Source organism: Anoplopoma fimbria, chromosome 12, assembly GCF_027596085.1.
Source record: "Anoplopoma fimbria isolate UVic2021 breed Golden Eagle Sablefish chromosome 12, Afim_UVic_2022, whole genome shotgun sequence".
NCBI classification, from domain to species: domain Eukaryota; kingdom Metazoa; phylum Chordata; class Actinopteri; order Perciformes; family Anoplopomatidae; genus Anoplopoma; species Anoplopoma fimbria.
In genome coordinates, this window is record NC_072460.1 from 17,275,551 (window position 1) to 17,294,049 (window position 18,499).

At 36.0% G+C, this 18,499-nt stretch overlaps 1 protein-coding gene across 4 annotated transcripts; it reads right to left on the reverse strand.

Annotated features, from left to right (window-relative positions):
* Window positions 1–10,235: 10,235 nt before the first annotated feature.
* LOC129099993 (membrane cofactor protein-like) lies at window positions 10,236–18,103 on the reverse strand. Of its 4 annotated transcripts, none has more exons than XM_054609471.1 (13): window positions 18,014–18,103; window positions 17,207–17,293; window positions 16,892–17,080; window positions 16,584–16,683; window positions 16,242–16,315; window positions 15,970–16,149; window positions 15,651–15,830; window positions 14,296–14,400; window positions 13,576–13,599; window positions 13,391–13,438; window positions 12,891–12,966; window positions 11,760–11,820; window positions 10,236–11,447 (listed from the first exon to the last, which is right to left on the reverse strand). In XM_054609471.1, the coding sequence occupies exons 2-13, from the start codon at window positions 17,256–17,258 to the stop codon at window positions 11,445–11,447; spliced, it is 1,092 nt and encodes a 363-aa protein (XP_054465446.1). In that variant the 5' UTR covers window positions 17,259–17,293; window positions 18,014–18,103; the 3' UTR covers window positions 10,236–11,444. The 4 variants fall into 4 exon arrangements, with proteins under 4 accessions (XP_054465446.1, XP_054465445.1, XP_054465449.1 ...); XM_054609470.1 differs by having other exon boundaries at window positions 17,207–17,297; window positions 18,014–18,101; XM_054609474.1 differs by lacking the exon at window positions 14,296–14,400 and having other exon boundaries at window positions 17,207–17,297; window positions 18,014–18,101.
* Window positions 18,104–18,499: the final 396 nt, after the last annotated feature.

Genomic DNA, 18,499 nt, shown 5'->3' on the forward strand with positions numbered 1-18,499 from the left:
GCTTTCTGTCCTGAGCCAGGGCGGTGAATCAAACTTATTTCTGGGCACGAGCATGAACCTCAACCATCCCAGCGTGCATTACATTTGAAGTCTCTGACAGTCTCCCAAGATGCTGATAGGCTTCCATCGAATTCAAGGTAGAGACAGATACAATGTAAAGCATTCTATGCCTATCACTAATTCATCAGTGTAATGGAGATCAATGAGGCATTGTTTAAAAAATGAATTATTCATTTTGCAAATGGTAAAGCCTCCAGATGAACCAAGACTTAACACGGCAATGCGTTTAACTGCTGGTATGTCTTCAGTGTCCTCTCACAGATCTTATTTGGAGGGATAGTTTAAGATCTACTGTTATCTGTTAGACCATTATCTATGCTCTCGCCAAAGCAACCAGACTCCAGTGAAACAATTACAGTAATTCTACTTTGAAGAGCCTCGGAGTTTCTGGTCTACCGCTGCCTTGATCTTAGGTTTAATTTGTTTGTGTCATTGTGGGCCTTTGGTAACTTAGGATTCAGCAAAGCCACACAAACCACAAACAAACTAACTAGTTTGATAGCAGTGATGAATCAGCAATCTCCGTGTTCTGCGAGGTGACATTACGAACCCGTTTCAATGGAGGCTCGTGGTTTTGGCCAGAGCATTCAAACGTTTTCAGTTCCCCGTCGAAAATAGCTGTCTCATGGAAAGGTAAAAAAATGATTCTAAATAAAGCGTACATAAAACTGTTATTGATTTTTTGTCAACAGAAGTACATTGTTTTGTTTTTTTGGTCTTTCTTGCTTGTTTCTCTAAACTGGAGACATACGGACCACTATCTACTTTAGGTAATACACTGACTATGCAAACGTACCTCATACCCCTCTTCAAAGCACCCAAACTATCCCTTGAAGTCAACTTTCCCAATTTAAAGAATACCAGCGCAACAGTCTGTTGTGATTAAATGTTATTTGTGTTGTATCATTGTGGGTGTTTGTTTAATGCAGAATTCCCATCTGCAAACAGAACCTGCGATGGGTAGTTTCTACATTTCATACTATTTTGTATAATGGACTGTTCCATCAGAGATCCATTTCACTTTGTGGATTCTACTAAGTACCCCTCCAATCTTTTACCATTTCTGTTGATAAGTGATCAAATTAAATCACCTGATGAGAAATAGATGTCTAACTGTTATTAATTAACACTAACTAATAACTTTAAAGAATATGCTGCATGGGCCTGGACTACAGGGGATCCAGGTTTTTTTCCATATATTTTCCCCCCTTTAAAAATATAATCAATATTTTCCATAACAAAACAGTTGTATGTTTCGCAGACTCCTAAGTCTGGACTTTCTCTCAGGCTACTGCTGTATCAGTAACTGCTTCACCTCTACAGTAGGCTCTGTTTTATCTACAGTACATGCAGATGTCAAGCTATGTGCGTGTCTACTGCTGCATCTGAACCACTCGTTTGTTCTCTCAAACAAACATTTTTCTGTATCAATCAGTCTGAGATCCCCTCTGCATTTAAATGGAGAATGACTTGTTTCTTGTGTCAAGCCAACAAGTAATTATACTAATTGTTTTCCACTACTCTCTGCTCGTATTAATGTCTGTTTCCATTACTTTTTAGATTTGAGGGTGTTTTATGCCACAGAAGGACGCTTTCCGTCAGAAGTGCCCCCCTTGGAAGCTGGTTTCAGGTGGTGGCTTAGAGTATTGTCATCTATCTAGCACCATTTGAAATCAGTGTTCTTGGGGTGGGAAGTGTATTTCACTGGCCAGCAACAGGAAGTGTCGCATGAGGTGTCCAGAGCTAAAGGTATCACTTCCTGAAGCACTACTCAGTGGGCTACAAACCACCACTCTACAGTAATGTTCTGACAGCTCAAGCTCTTTGTCCTTTTTCCAAGGTTGACCGATTACTTTTGGTGTTCAGAGTCTGATTTTATTTCTAGCACCATTTGAAATCGGTTACAGTGAAGGACAGATCTCATCTTACCCTGAGAAAGATTTGGCAAGTAAGCTGTGCTCTTTATTTTCCAGACTGTAGATTGGCTGTAGTACAATTACAAATTACTGTGTTTAATTACAATTTAAACAAAATGACTCACACTGGATCCTTCATTGATATCTAGATTGATGTTTGCAGTGGAGGAGGAAGTATTCAGACCCTTTACTTGAGTAAAAGTCACAATACCAAGCTGTAAATGTACTCAATGCGAGTATAGGTCCTGCACTTTACTGAAGTAAAAGTACCCAAGTAGTTTTTGCTAAATGTATTGTTTTGTATTTAACACTTCGATCTGCAAAGTAACGAAAAAGTCAAACATATGTAATCACGTAAAAGTACAATATTTCCATTGAAATGTATTGATCTAAGTCAAAGGACTTGTTCCATGAAAGTAGGTGAGTTCAAGTACCTTGCAATTGTAGGTTCTGTACTTGAGTTAATGTACTTATTACATCCCACCTCTGGATGTTTGTCAGCCAACTTGATCAAGAGATCATTGGAAATGTTTTTTTTAGTCAAATCCACAAGGTGGCACTGAAGTATAAGATATTAGAGGAATGATGTCCCATCCATCAGCTGTTACACAGCGAACTGACAGGTCAGTCACAGTGAGATAAACCATCTTTCACGTAGCAACAGGGTTCTGGGGCGACAGTGCTAACCACTGCACATCTGTGCCGCCTTTTTAAACCATGTTCAATTTTCAGCATTTATACACCTTAAAGTGAATTTCTCATATTTTGCAGTTTACTGCTCCATATTATACAGCTCAATCAATAATAATAGTAATAACAAAATGTAATAATGATAACAATATCAATAATAATATTAACTTTATTTAAATGGCACCTTTTAAATACAGAGTTTGTGAAGTGCTTTGACAGAAAAAGCCAAAGCAGGAGACATGGCAATATTACAACAGAAAGACAAACAGCGAGGCCGGACAAAAACAAGACAAAACTAAGGTAGAAACTAAACACAGATTAAACTGTACAATAGTTGAAACTTTAAAAAACGTTACAATCCTCAGGCAGGTCGTGCCAAAGCAGAGGTGCTTTGATGGTCACCTTTAGTTTTAGACCTCGACTTTGTAACAGCTAGAAGGTCCCCGCTTGAAGATCTAAAGCTATTCAAGGTTAGCCACACCTGTATAATTGTATTCTTAATAAGCAGAGCTTCTATACATGTCGTAGATATGTACATTAAGAATATATTGTGAAATAATTATTGTGTGGCTCATGTGGTAGATCAGGTTATCCAGTGATTGCAGGATTGGATGTTTGTCCCCGTCTCCTTCTGTGTTTGTCGAATCGTGTTCCAGTTAGATATGCAGTCCCTTTTACACCATTGGAGTGTCCCTTATTGTTTGTTAGATTTTATTTGTTTATATTGACTACAAAAGGTAGTGCCAAAATAAAAAGTCTGCCTTAATACAAAATAAAACTCTCAAATGTGAGTTGAATAAAAACAGATTTAAAAAGCCAGGCAAGGTGTACAATATTCATAGATCACAGTGTACACAAAAATCATGCTTAACATGGATGATTATTTTGCATAAACATTAAGCTCAGTTAGGCTCACAATAAAACCTTGACAAACTTACAACTACTGTTATTTTCCATTATTCTTAGATTTGAGGGTGTTTTACGCCAGAGAAGGACGCTTTTTGGCAGAAGTGCCCCCCTTGGAAGCTGGTTTCAGATGGTGGCTTAGAGTGTTGTCATCTATCTAGCACCATTTGAAATCAGTGTTCTTGGGATGGGAAGTGCATTTCACTGGCCAGCGAAAGACAGCTGTGATGTCTGGAGATGTGTCCACTGCTCTACAGTAAGTAAGTATTGTGAGTAAAAGCCCTGCACTTCACAATTTGCAAAGTAACAAAACAGTCAAGTAACTGTCATTTAAAAAGTACGATATTTTCATTAAAAAGTTATGTAAGTATAAAGAAACATTACATTAAAGTAAGTAGATAATAGGTTAATATTGTACTTAGGTGCAGGACTTGATAGATTTAATGATTATTCACTATGATTTTGTGTTACTTTTTTTCAACTAACTGTAATTAGGTTGGTTTTTTTTGCTCTATTTACAATGACTTTTTTATAAAAAAATTAAATAGTACATTTTTTTGTGACTTTTAAATATATACTATTTAATTTAAGGATTTTAAATGACTGTTTTTGACATACGAAACAATGGCTTGATTCTTTTACAACTTTTTACGACATACTATACTATACATTACAACTCTTGCACCATACCTTACTATGACATTTAAAGATATACTATTTAATGCCTTTTTTAACATAATTTTTCGACATATTATACTTTGACTTTTTTGACATACAATACTATTACTTTTTTTGACATACAATACTATGACTTTTTTTGACATACTATACTATGACTTTTTTATAACATGCTATGACTTTTTTTTGACATACCTTACTATGACTTTTAAAGATATATTTAATGCCTTTTTTTTTTTAACGTAATTCTTCAACATATTATACTTTGACATTTTTATGACATACAATACTATGACTTTTTTATGACAAACTTAACAATGTTTTTTTTGACATACCTTACTATGACTTTTACATAATATACTAAACTGACTTTTTTGACATGCTGAACCAGACATCTTTCTTACTGTTTTCTGACAGAATACTACGATTTTTTTTTTTTTTTTTTTCATGGCTTACATACTTTGACATTCATACTTTGACTTTTCTTCATTACTTTTTTTTTTATTGCATATTTGATGACATCTCCCCTTCAAGGTTCATTTTAGTTCAATTCAAATTGCTGATTCGTTCTTCAAGGGGCAATTCAAGGAGAGGGCTTGTGCAAACAGAAATGCACAAATGCAATTAGTGAACACAAAATGACACAGGTGTCCATGTCTTGCTGGATCGTCCTTGTGCTGCAGGATCGAGGTAGTTATCTGTTTGGTGATCCACACCTGGGCCCAATGCGGTCTTTGGATCAACATCAACACCTTCCCACGGAGTTCCCATCTGCCCTTGCTGGCGAGGCTGCCTTTTACTTCATTTCTTACAGACATTTTCACACATACATGACTGATTACTGACATTTAAATTTGTTGAAATTGTTATTTTGTAAAAAAATAAATGATCATTTGTTACTTGTGAACTCATCTGGTCTCTCATTGCTGTCATAATACAGTATGCCTTTTTCATGAATTCTTATCGGCCATTATATATTCTGCCTTTCTTTGATCACTTTTATGGGATACTATTTAGCATTTTATGACAATTTTGACATGCTATACAACCACTTTGTAAGAGTTTTTTTTGGGCCATTTTTTTACATACTGCACTATGAATTTTTGATGCTATTTTTTGACCGACTTTACAGCTATTTTGTTTATGATATACTACACTATCACCTTTGTTTACAACTTTTTGACATACTATACAAGGAGTTTTATTATGACACACTACACCAAGACTTTATTATAACCTTTTCGACATAACATAGACTTTTTTGAAACTATACTCTAAGATTTTTAATGACTTTTTTTGACATATGAAACAATGGCTTTTTTATGACTTTTTATACATACTATACTGTGATCATTTCATGACTTTTATGACAAACTATACTTGGACTTTTTAAATTACTTTTTATGATCTACTTTACTATGATTTTTGTAGACACTACTATAAAATGACTTTTTACGACATACTATGAAATTACTTTTTATGACTTTTGACGACATACTATAAAATGACTTTTTAACGAATCTTTAAAAAAGTCATACTATAATATGACTTTTTTACCATACTTTACTATGACTTTTAAAGATATACTATTTAATGCCTTTTTTACATAATATTTTAACATATTGTAGTTCAACTTTTTATGACATGCTATAGTATGACTTTTTTTATGACATACTATAATATGACTTTTTAGGACTTTTTACGTCATACTATACTATGACTTTTACAACATACTATGATATAACTTTTTCGACATACAATACTAAACTTTTTAATTACTTTGTCAACAAACTGTACTATAACTTATATGACATACTATAGCATGACTTTTTTTTTACTTTTTACAATGTACTATAATATGACTTTTAACAACTTTTTCGACATACTATACTATGACTTTTTTACGAATTTTTACAAAAAACTATGATATCACTTTTTCGACATACTATACTAGTATATTTTACAACAAACTATACTGACTTTTATAGCTTTTTACAATGTAGTATAATATGATTTTTTTTATAACTTTGCACCATACCTTACTATGAAAGTTAAAGATATACTATTTAATGCCTATTTTATCATTATTTTCCGACTTATTATACTTTGACTTTTTTATGACATGCTATAGTATGACTTTTTTTTATGACATACAGTGGGTATGGAAAGTATTCAGACCCCTTTAAATTTTTCACCCTTTGTTTCATTGCAGCCATTTGCTAAAATCGAAAAAGTTCATTTTTTTTCGCATTAATGTACACTCAGCAACCCATCTTGACAGAAAAAAACAGAAATGTAGAAATTTTTGCAAATTTATTAAAAAAGAAAAACTGAAATATCACATGGTCATAAGTATTCAGACCCTTTGCTCAGTATTGAGTAGAAGCACCCTTTTGAGCTAGTACAGCCATGAGTCTTCTTGGGAATGATGCAACAAGTTTCTCACACCTGGATTTGGGGATCCTCTGCCATTCTTCCTTGCAGATCCTCTCCAGTTCTGTCAGGTTGGATGGTGAACGTTGGTGGACAGCCATTTTCAGGTCTCTCCAGAGATGCTCAATTGGGTTTAGGTCAGGGCTCTGGCTGGGCCAGTCAAGAATGGTCACAGACTTGTTCCGAAGCCACTCCTTTGTTATTTTAGCTGTGTGCTTCGGGTCATTGTCTTGTTGGAAGGTGAACCTTCGGCCCAGTCTGAGGTCCTGAGCACTCTGGAGGAGGTTTTCTTCCAGGATATCTCTGTACTTGGCCGCATTCATCTTTCCTTCAATTGCAACCAGTCGTCCTGTCCCTGCAGCTGAAAAACACCCCCATAGCATGATGCTGCCACCACCATGTTTCACTGTTGGGATTGTATTGGGCAGGTGATGAGCAGTGCCTGGTTTTCTCCACACATACCGCTTAGAATTAACACCAAAAAGTTCAATCTTGGTCTCATCAGACCAGAGAATCTTATTTCTCATAGTTTGGGAGTCCTCCATGTGTTTTTTGGCAAACTCTATGCAGGCTTTCATATGTCTTGCACTGAGGAGAGGCTTCCGTCGGGCCACTCTGCCATAAAGCCCCGACTGGTGGAGGGCTGCAGTGATAGTTGACTTTGTGGAACTTTCTCCCATCTCCCTACTGCATCTCTGGAGCTCAGCCACAGTGATCTTTGGGTTCTTCTTTACCTCTCTCACCAAGGCTCTTCTCCCACGATTGCTCAGTTTGGCTGGACGGCCAGGTCTAGGAAGAGTTCTGGTCATCCCATACTTCTTCCATTTAAGGATTATGGAGGCCACTGTGCTCTTAGGAACCTTGAGTGCTGCAGAAATTCTTTTGTAACCTTGGCCAGATCTGTGCCTTGCCACAATTCTGTCTCTGAGCTCCTTGGGCAGTTCCTTCGACCTCATGATTCTCATTTGTTCTGACATGCACTGTGAGCTGTAAGGTCTTATATAGACAGGTGTGTGCCTTTCCTAATCAAGTCCAATCAGTTTAATTAAACACAGCTGGACTCCAATGAAGGAGTAGAACCATCTCAAGGAGGATCAGAAGAAATGGACAGCATGTGAGTTAAATATGAGTGTCACAGCAAAGGGTCTGAATACTTATGACCATGTGATATTTCAGTTTTTCTTTTTTAATAAATTTGCAAAAATTTCTACATTTCAGTTTTTTTCTGTCAAGATGGGTTGCTGAGTGTACATTAATGCGAAAAAAAATGAACTTTTTCGATTTTAGCAAATGGCTGCAATGAAACAAAGAGTGAAAAATTTAAAGGGGTCTGAATACTTTCCGTACCCACTGTACTATAAAAGGACTTTTTAACAATTTTTTAGAGCAAACTATGATATCACCTTTTAGGCATACTATAATATGACTTTTTTACCAAGCTTTACTATGACTTTTAAAGATACACTATTTAATGCCTTTTTTACATAATATTTTAACATATTATAGTTTGACTTTTTACGTCATACTATACTATGACTTTTTTACAACATACTATGATATAACGTTTTCGACATACAATACTAAACTTTTTAATTACTTTGTCAACAAACTTGACTGTAACTTATATGACATACTATAGCATGACCTTTTTTTTTTTACCTTTTACAATGTACTATACTATGACTTTTTTACAACAAACTATATCATTTTTTCGACATACTATACTAGTACATTTTACAACAAACTATACTATGACTTTTTAAACTTTTACAATGTAGTATAATATGATTTTTTTTATAACTCTTTGCATCATACCTTACTATGAAAGTTAAAGAAATACTATTTAATGCCTTTTTTAACATCATTTTTCAACAAACTATACTATAACTTTCATGACATGCTATAGTATGACTTTTAATAACATTAACTTTATATGACTTTCTCAACATACTATACAAAGACTTTTATGGCATACAATAGTACGCCTTTATCATGAGTTTTAAAAAAATACTAAACAATGTCTTTTTTAACGATATACCGTACAATTCTTTTTTATGCCTTTTTTCCACATACTATACTATACTGACTTTTTCATGACATACTAGAATATTACTTTTTTTTTTTAACTTTTTCAACATACTATTGAATGAATCTTTTAAAACTTTTTCGACAGTATAGTTTAACTTTTTTATGAAATACTATACTGTGACTTTATATAATTTATTTTCAACACACTGTACTATGACTCTTTTTTGACCTACTAAACAAAGTTTTTTATGACATACTATATCATGACTTTTTTGAGTGGAGGTGTGGGGACCGCCCCTCACAAAATGTAGTAGAAATACAAATTAATATTGAAAAGGTGTGCAGCCTAGCTTTTTTTGGGGGGGGGAACAGCAGGTTCAGGACTCTGGCCATAACACCCTCAATTTGGATGCCACTCTGACCCCTATTGCTTCACTATAAACACAACAGCTAACGTCGTAAGCACTAAGCATTTACAAAGTACAAACCATTTTATTTTGTTTTTTACAGTAAAAAGTTAAAAGGTTACAAAAATGTTACAATAAGTGAAAGAAAATGATTTTATGTCTAAAGTTCAAAACCCCAATAAGACTTACAGACCTCAAGCACTCTTAAGACCTCAAGAACAACCCTGATTCCTCGCGCTTCTTTAACCTCCTGTTCCATATATGGAAAACCAATAGCCATTGTCACATCATTGGGTAAACTGGTCAAGAATTCCCATAGTTTATGACAGACCTGATCTTTAAGATAACAATTCTTCTCAAGACTATATAAAACAAAGGAGTTGCCTTCTGTTCTCTCTCTCTCTGCACATCAGCTCCCTCAGCAATGCAAAACACCATTGTGCAAATACTTCATTATTTTCCATAAAATGCAACAAATAGAGTGTGTACTAAGCTAAATATATCACATTACTGTGTAAAATTATTAGTCAAGAGCTAATCTAAAAATGACAGGAAACCATTAAACCGAAATTATAACAGGAATTATCTTCCAAACCATAAAAAGTTATATACAAGAGGAAAAACAGCGACACCTGGTGGCCAAAGTGAACTGGTGCGTGGGGTGGAGCGAATAAACGTAAAACCGCGAAAGTTATAACAAACAAAGGAAAACACATACCTGCAGATGAGAATATACAACACATGAATTACCTTTTTTTTATTATAACATACTATAACAAGACTTCTTTGACATACTATACTTGGGTCTTTTTAAACATGAAATCATGGCTTTTTAATGACATACTATACTAGGACTTTTGTTTTACTTGGCATACATTTTTTTGGATGATGTATTATGAATATGAAATGCCTCAACGTCTGAAAAAACAATTGTCATGGTTTATAGTAACAGCGGCGAAAGTATTTTTTGCTTTAATCTTAAAATACACAATACTTTCCATTAACATGTGTATCTGCTCCAATATCTAGATATAGGGTGACCGATTTAACCACAATGAATCATTTAGATCTTAAAGTGAATATTATTTTAAAAAAATGCAATATAAACTCAGTACACTTACATTGTTATGGTTTTATTGCAGGAAGTCATTACAAAAAGGCAGCAACAAAATAAAAGCCTGTCACAAATAATTTAAAACTTTTACGGAGATGTTCTGAAACACGTTTTTGTTCAATAAATAAAGATGATCTTTATGCAACCACAGGAACCATACCCGTGTCCCAATAGTCTTAAAGTATGCTTATTTGTGTGGGGGACAAAAAACATCAAACTGAATATAATAACAAAAATGCTTTGTTTAACAAAATTTGGTGACGTTTTAGTGCAACACAAAAAACAATGTGCCAAACATGGCATCAAACAAATGGCTAATAATTGAGCATAAGCATTAAAACAAAGGTAAGCTCACAAATAAGCCTTTATTAACAAACAAAATAATTGACAAGCTAAAACACTTGGCTTTCTGCATTAAGGCATACGGAACATGCCTTACATTTAGTCAATACTTGGTTCTGTTTTACAGATTCTCATATTTTCTGTGGGAAGGTGGAAGTTGACTCTACAAGACTGGAGGCCTCAGAAAGAAATGTCTTTTACATAAATGTATTTTCTGATGAATTAATTTTTTCCATTTCAGTTACACAAATGTAGTGTAATTTCTGATAAAAGTAAATACGAACACAGTGGATTTGCCTGGAATTAAGTAAAACTCCAACTGCAATTTTGAATGTCTCGATAGTTTAACACAGATCAATTTAATCATAACAGCTGTATTTAAAAAAAGGTCAGGCATGGAAACATTCTTTACAGATTTTTTTTTTTAAGCCATTGTCATTCTAAAATGACCAGGCTGAGCTATGCTCTAAGCTACAGTGCAAACATTTTAAATCAACATGGAATCTCATTCCTTCATGATTACAGCATGCAAATACTGCTGTGATGTTTTAAAGGAAAGGCTTTTCAAACATCAAAGAATTGAATTAAGTGCAATAGAAAAAGTAGTTGTCTGTTGCCTGTCAAAGACTAATGTCAACAAATTAGAAGAGTAGTTGCTCATAGCAGAACTAAAAAGATTGATCTCAATTGGCTGACATTTCTGAATCTCAGACTGCCGTTCAGAACCAAATTTTCAGCGGATTTCACTAGCCTGTGCCTTCCAAGTGCACGTGGACAGCAAAAGTACATTCAAAGACTTGTCCAGTGACATCTTCTTCTCAAATGGCTGTTTTCAGAGCAAGTAATGCTGGAGCAACAGGATTGTGACGCTTACTACAGAAAAAAAAAAAGAGACAGAAAGCAGAGAAAAGTAATCTTAATAAATCAATTTAAGACAAATGGTAAAACGCCCTATGAAAGAGGAACAAATTAACCGTGAAGGCATTCAGAGAAGTGATGCAGGCAGTTGCCTAACAGGTCAGTTAGCAGCCCCGGAAGGAAGAAAATGTTAGTAATTCATTATGGACATAAGAGTATGAAATATTAAAGCTTCTGTCAACATGATCACATATTACTCTCATCGCATCATTATCCGTTCCTTTGTCATAAATGAGTTTAAGTGTGCATAGCGGCCCGTCTTCTTACCGCGAGTGCTACATCCTCTCCTTCTTTAGAAGCGACATTGTCAGGATTGCCTTTCCGAGAGCTGTAATCCAATAATGATTGATCAGAATTACAGCTTATATAAAAGCAGGCACACAAGAAGCGAGAGAGTTTCAGGAAGCGCAGAGACACACCTTCCCCCACAAGACTACAGACCACCACACATACACACACGCACGCCTAAATATCCAAATTTGTGTGGGTGTTACTTTGAGATGCAAATTACTACCCATTCATTTCTAAGAGCCGAAAAACAGGTCAACACAGCATCATCAAAGATACAAAAGTTCAAATAACTGTTTTGTATACATATGCCTGATTCCCCCCCCCATCTTTTTATCAAGGATGACCAATAGTTTATGGTACACAAAGTCCAAATCAGTTGCCTTGAGGGCCCGAGCTGTGAAACTTCAATACCAGTTTCCAAACTATATACGCAGTGGGTTTATTTAGTCTTCGATTTTGAAGACACTCTCGTAAAGAGCGATTAGGCATTACACAGAAATAACTCTACCCCCATAGGAAACAAAAAGTTTCCTTAGAAACATTTCCAGAAATGAGACCCATCAGCAACCACTACTTCCTATGTTACAGAGATAAAATTAGCCAATGTAAAAGATTTAACATAATTTGCCTTCTGACCCATGAGCAAGTTTGCAAATGACGGGTCTGTCCAGTTAGACGCAGTAGCCGAGTAGTGTGTAAATCTTGTTAATACTTTAAGTTGCTATATCATCTATGCTGCATTTGGCTGTCATTTCTGGTAAAACAACTATAAGGCACCTGAGGCAGAGCTCTTTCTAGCAAGTGACCTACAGCACTGTGTAGGAGAGTGTTTTGAGGACTTATTACAGCACCCCCTTATGACAACATAGACAGAGTGGTAGAGAAAAACACTTATCAAAAAGCCTACCCAACTTCAACATGCAACACATAATAAACCTTGAAAGGCAGAAAGCTTTAACGGTATGAAAATGCAAACTAGATCCAAAGCACTGGGACATAAAATAATGGAAAAGAGCTGACAGCTAACAAGCACTGTAAATGAACGGTTCGAGATGGCAACAGAAGGCAAGAGAAAGGTCTGCAGAGTTGAATAGGACAACATTTTACCGTCGTTTTTCCTTGATCATTGCTGGAACTCCACAGAAATAGCATCCACAGATAGTGAGGACACTGACAATGAGGACTATTTTGATGAGGGGAAGAAAAAAAAAAAAGGGGAGAGGTTTGAAGATAATGAGCCTTTAGGGCAACAAATGTAGTGTCATTCGAACACCTGAAATGAAATGAATGCTTTACCCTTTGTTAGAACACCAAATCAAAAATGAAAAGCGGATATGCACCCTCCATAGAAACATGGATAACAAGAACAAAACACAAACTACAGTAAAGTGACACATTCAGGCTGACCTTCACGAGTATGCTGTAATGGCCGAATGTGTCACCTTCTTATTTGTTGACACAAATTAGAACACAATGCCCCCTCTATAACGGCATAGTTGACTCTACTCTAACATAAGAATGCCATTCTGGGAACATTGTGATCTTATTTGGGTCAACATTACATCAACATTCTTGATCTATTGTTAAATGATGAAGTTGTAACTTACCCGACAAACCAACACCCAAACCAATAGCCCTGCCATTTCCAGTGTTGCCTGTAAAAACAAACAAAAAAAATAAAATAAGGACATAATCGTGTCAACAGTGGTTTTGGTTAAACTACAATGCTGGTCTGTAGCTGTTAAATTAACGAATTAATTACATTAATAAATAGATTAATATGATGACTTACCAGGTGGGGTGGTGCCAGGATTAACTGAAGGAGAGAAGTACAGTCAAAACATTAAAAAACATTTAATCTACTGTCTTTTACATGGACAAATCAACTAGGGCTTTTAAGGGTGTTTTGACTGCTGTGACTGAAAGAGTGTGACTTGATGACTGCTCTTAACATTCTATCAACGTTGAGTCAAGATAGATAGATAGATAGATAGATAGATAAAAAAGCCTAAGAATATTAATGATAAATTATATTTAATTAATGTTTTTATCAGTTGGCATGTTTATCTGGAAATAACAGGAATTAAATGGTAATACATGGGTCATTTGTTATAAGGGTTGTATTAACCATGTCATAAGCAGAAGGTAACAAATATTTTACCATTTCCTAAACGGACATAATCCATTAATTTGCCAAATAAATCCATTAATTTGTGAAATACTGTACATAAAAAGTTAAGTGTGCCATAATTTATTAATATAATTGTATTTTATTTTTTATTAAAAAATGTCTTTCATTGGTTTTTTTTTTTTTTTTTTTTAAATAGGTGCACAGTATGACCAGGGTTATGATGTAAAAGGGTTAAAAAGGTTTTTTTTCATCTTGGTTTGAATTTATGAGTGCAGTTTAATCCAACATAAATGAATCAGCGTTGATAAAACAAATTGCAACATTTTATTAGCCGAAACTGTTGGACTTTAGATGGTTCTTAAGCATTAAGGTTGACCTTACCAATCGTTTCCTTGGTAGTAGAGGAACTTGTTGTGGTGGATTTAGTTGTGGTGGATTTAGTTGTGGTGGATTTAGTTGTGGTGGATTTAGTTGTGGTCGGTATTCCTGCAAAAACATAAGAGTAACTAGAACAGTGTTTCCGAGTTGGGACGTGTACAGCTAATAGATACAGGTATTCGTTTCAAAGTCGAGAAGAAATAAGAGATCCTCTTTAACCCTTTTAGTTCACATTCCTGGTCATATTTTGTGTGTGTGTGTGTGTGTGTGTGTGTGTGTGTGTTGTGTGTGTGTGTGTGTGTGTGTGTGTGTCAATATCTGAATAAAGAAAATTACAAAAAGACTATTTCTTCATATTTTTAATTAAAATCTAATAATATTTTCTTTTTGTAAAACAAAATATTAAATGTAATTACATAAGCTAGTAACGACCAATTAGTCCCAATAATATGACATCCATCCATCAATGAACTCTACAATACTTAGTGCTACTTTCTAAACACTGCCATTTTTTTAGCTGTCTGATCAAATGTAGAGGAATTCATTCAAAGCCCTCTTGGAAATGTACACCACGACTGCCCCTGACATGAGGACTTGATACAGTTCACACTGAAACAATGGATGGCATAACCTACTCATAAGAAAACACATTTCAACATGTGTGGTAGGCCATTTGTCCCGCCCCATCTCCACTGTGATTGGCAGCTGGGTAAAAAGTGACAGTGTTTTTTTTCTCACGAAGCAGTGTTTTTCACCAGTGTTTGAGTAGCCGCGACTTGGGTGTGTGACACCACTATGTCAGGGCATGGGTATTACTCAGGACCAAAGGAAGCGCGGTGTTGAGGATGAATTAGTTTGTTTGAGCAGTTCTCAAGAGAGCTGCAAGCAGCAACGCCACATGGCCAAGCTTTTGGCCCGTTTGAACTGGGCACTGCAGTAGTCTTAGCAAAGAGATGATGTGTGGTAATAGACCTGCAGGTAATGTTATGGATTCATCCTGAAAATGTTGTATTTAGTATTTTTGTATGCAGCCATTTCAGTTTTGACAAAAAAAACTGTTTTTTGTTTTTTTGTTTTTTTTAAACCTAGAGCTATTGCAACTTACTGACTTTTAAAATTGAATTTAACCAATGAGCAAAGAAAAAAAAAAGAAAAAGAAACTCACTGCTTACTTAAATCAAAAAGGAAAAAAGACAGACAGCTAAGTATATAGAGCAGTGTGTGAGCAAGCTGATCAAATATCAGAATGCAATGGCATATGGATTTGTATAAAGCCATGTTCATCAATGGTCAAATATAAACAGGTTGACCTTTCTTGACAGACCTAAAGAAAGAAGTAATTTTAATTTATGACTTACTTAGACAAGTTGGAAGTCCGGGTAACCACCGACCATCTATTCCACATGTTAGGGAGGCCTTTCCGTCCATAGTGTATCCAGATATGCATCTGTACGTCACCGTAGCCAGGTATCCGTGAGGGGGCCGAGACCCCTGAACAAATTCAGAAAACGCTATTGTGGGGTCTTCGCATTGAACCTCTGCAGGAAAAGAACATATTAAGTGGAAATTAATAGTCCAAAATCACCTTCTCTGTAGTAGGTGAGTTTATCCGTCACTGCTGAATTTACACTGGGAAAATGTTGAGAAAGGGTTAGGGTAAGAAGTCAAAACACTTACTGATACATTTTGGAGGAGCAGGCTTAAACATTCCATTCTCTGAACAGGATGCTGATTTTGATCCATTGAGTGTATAATCTTTTTCACAAGTGTACTGTATAACTTCTCTGTATTCATAGACTTCTTTGCTTGGACTGAAAGAGCCAGCCACTACCGGAACTGGCTTATCACAAGTCACCACTGCAAAATAAAAGTGACATCTATTAGAATGGAAATGGACAGAATTTTTATTTGGTCATGTGCCCTGTATTAAACACAAAGAGACTACCAACCTTCACATTCAGGCAACCTGTCCATCCAACCTTGGGCTCCGCAAAGGATTTTGGACGATCCAACCAATTTGTGACTAATTAGGGGGGGGAAAAAAGAAACGAAAAGTTTTACTTCGGGGAACAAATTTCAAGAAGGATCCGTGGAAGGCCTTTAAGTTCACATGACAACACTGACTGATAAGCTCTACTGAACACCACCATTGATTGGAAAAACTTCTTTGATTTTGAAACATAATGGGTGCTGACATTTTAGAGTTAGTTAAAACTCTCACAATTACATAAAAAAAAACAAAAAACATTTTACTGAACATGAGCCATCAGAGTAATCAGTTTATTACTAACCCAGGGTTGCAGGTCACCACTAGTTGAGCACCAAATTCTGTCCCTTCAGGGTAATCAACATTTCCATTTAGCACTTCTCCAGCAGGGCCACAGTTACTCTCTGAAAAAAGAAAAACACTTAAAAGGATTCAATTCCTCTCTTAAAAATTACATTCTGCACGAAATATTCATTAATCCAGAATGTATTTGTTGGTTAAACATCATCTACCAGATGGTGCAAAAAACAGAGAATAATGGCTGTTTAAACTTGTTGTGAATGGTGGCGCTATTGTGAATTTGAATGTAAAAAATAAAGTGACAATATTCACTCTCGCATGTCAGCCTCACAGTACTCCAACTGCCAGCAGTACAAGTAATGATTGGAGACCCTCCGGCAGATACGTAGCCAACATCACAGGCAAAAGAAACCTGGGTCCCATCTGGGAATGTTTGCAAAAGAATGTCCTCTCCTTTCAATGTCATATGAGGTCCTCCTACTGGTACGGGGCAGTTTTGAGCTATAATAAAAAGAAAATAAAGAGAGAGAGAACACTAGACGTGAGAACAAGATAGCATAAGACTCAACACCAGCTTGTTTATAATCACACAGAGTATGTTTTAAGGTTATCTGCTCTACCACTCACCTTGAATGGCAAGGCCCAGACTGCTCAGGAGTAGGAAGAACGTGACAACCATGACGGGATCTGGCAAGTCTGTCTGAAGTCAATTAGCTTCCTGGCAAAGACAGACGCAAATGTAAACAAGATAGTTATGATAAGATAATCCTTTATTAGTCCCGCAGCGGGGACATTTACATGATTAGGGCAGTATAAAGGATAGTGCAAACAAGAGACATAGTAAAAAAAAAAAAATTAAAAAAAGATCAAAAATAAGTATTATAAATAAGCAAATGAGCAGACTCCATTACAAATATCACAATATCAGCCAATAGGCGTGACTCTGCTTATGTGCCTAATCTTACCAAGCTAAAAATCATACATTTTCTGAAGCTACAGTTCCCCTGGCAAATTCGGCATATGTTTAAAACTGAACATGTCAAAAGACGCCCGTGTAACTACTCCATCACGCAGCGTGCTTCCTCCATCTTCCTCCACTTTGGGCGTTAACGCGTCACAGCTGAACGAACAGACGTAGCCTGAAGCTACTTTCACTTGTGTATAAACTACGCAGTTACAAGGCGGTCCTCCGGTGGGGAGAAGACGGTCAATGTAGTTGTTGGACGTACTCGTTATCAAAACATTCTCAAATCCAGGAAATCCGGTCAACACAGGCTGGGCTAAGCTAACGCTAGCTAGCTACATGTCAGCTAACGCATGCTAGCGTAACAAACGTCGGTGATACATTGGTTAGAGATGTATCCCCGGTCTGTTTAAGGTTGTTGTTGTAATGCAGCTAGTCAAAACAAAATAGGATTATCGGGTTTGACTTACCCAACTAGATGCGAGACAGCAGCTGCTCCACAGTGGTGACTTCTGACTCCTGCTCGGTGACCGCTTGTGACTCCCTCTCGGAAATGGGCGTGGCCTTTTTATTCAGTGAGGTCATCAGCCGTCTGCGACTCCATATCCGGAAATGGGCGTGGTCTTTTATTCAGTGACGTCATCGGTCGTCTGTGACTCCATATCCGGAAATGGGCGTGGTCTGTTTTATTCAGCGACTCATAGCTGGCCATCAGCCAACATTCGCCCACCTTTACAACAGCACAGTTTACGTTTACCACATGTTAACGCGCGACACTTCCATATTCACGCAACACACTTTGAAACCGATACTTGATTTACTGTGTACAAATAAGATACGATAATATAAGATATATAAGTAAAACAAATAAGTAATAAGTAAGAAAAGTAAAAATCCACAATAACTAAAAAAGAAATCTTATAAATACAGACAGAATAATTATAGTTATAGTATTG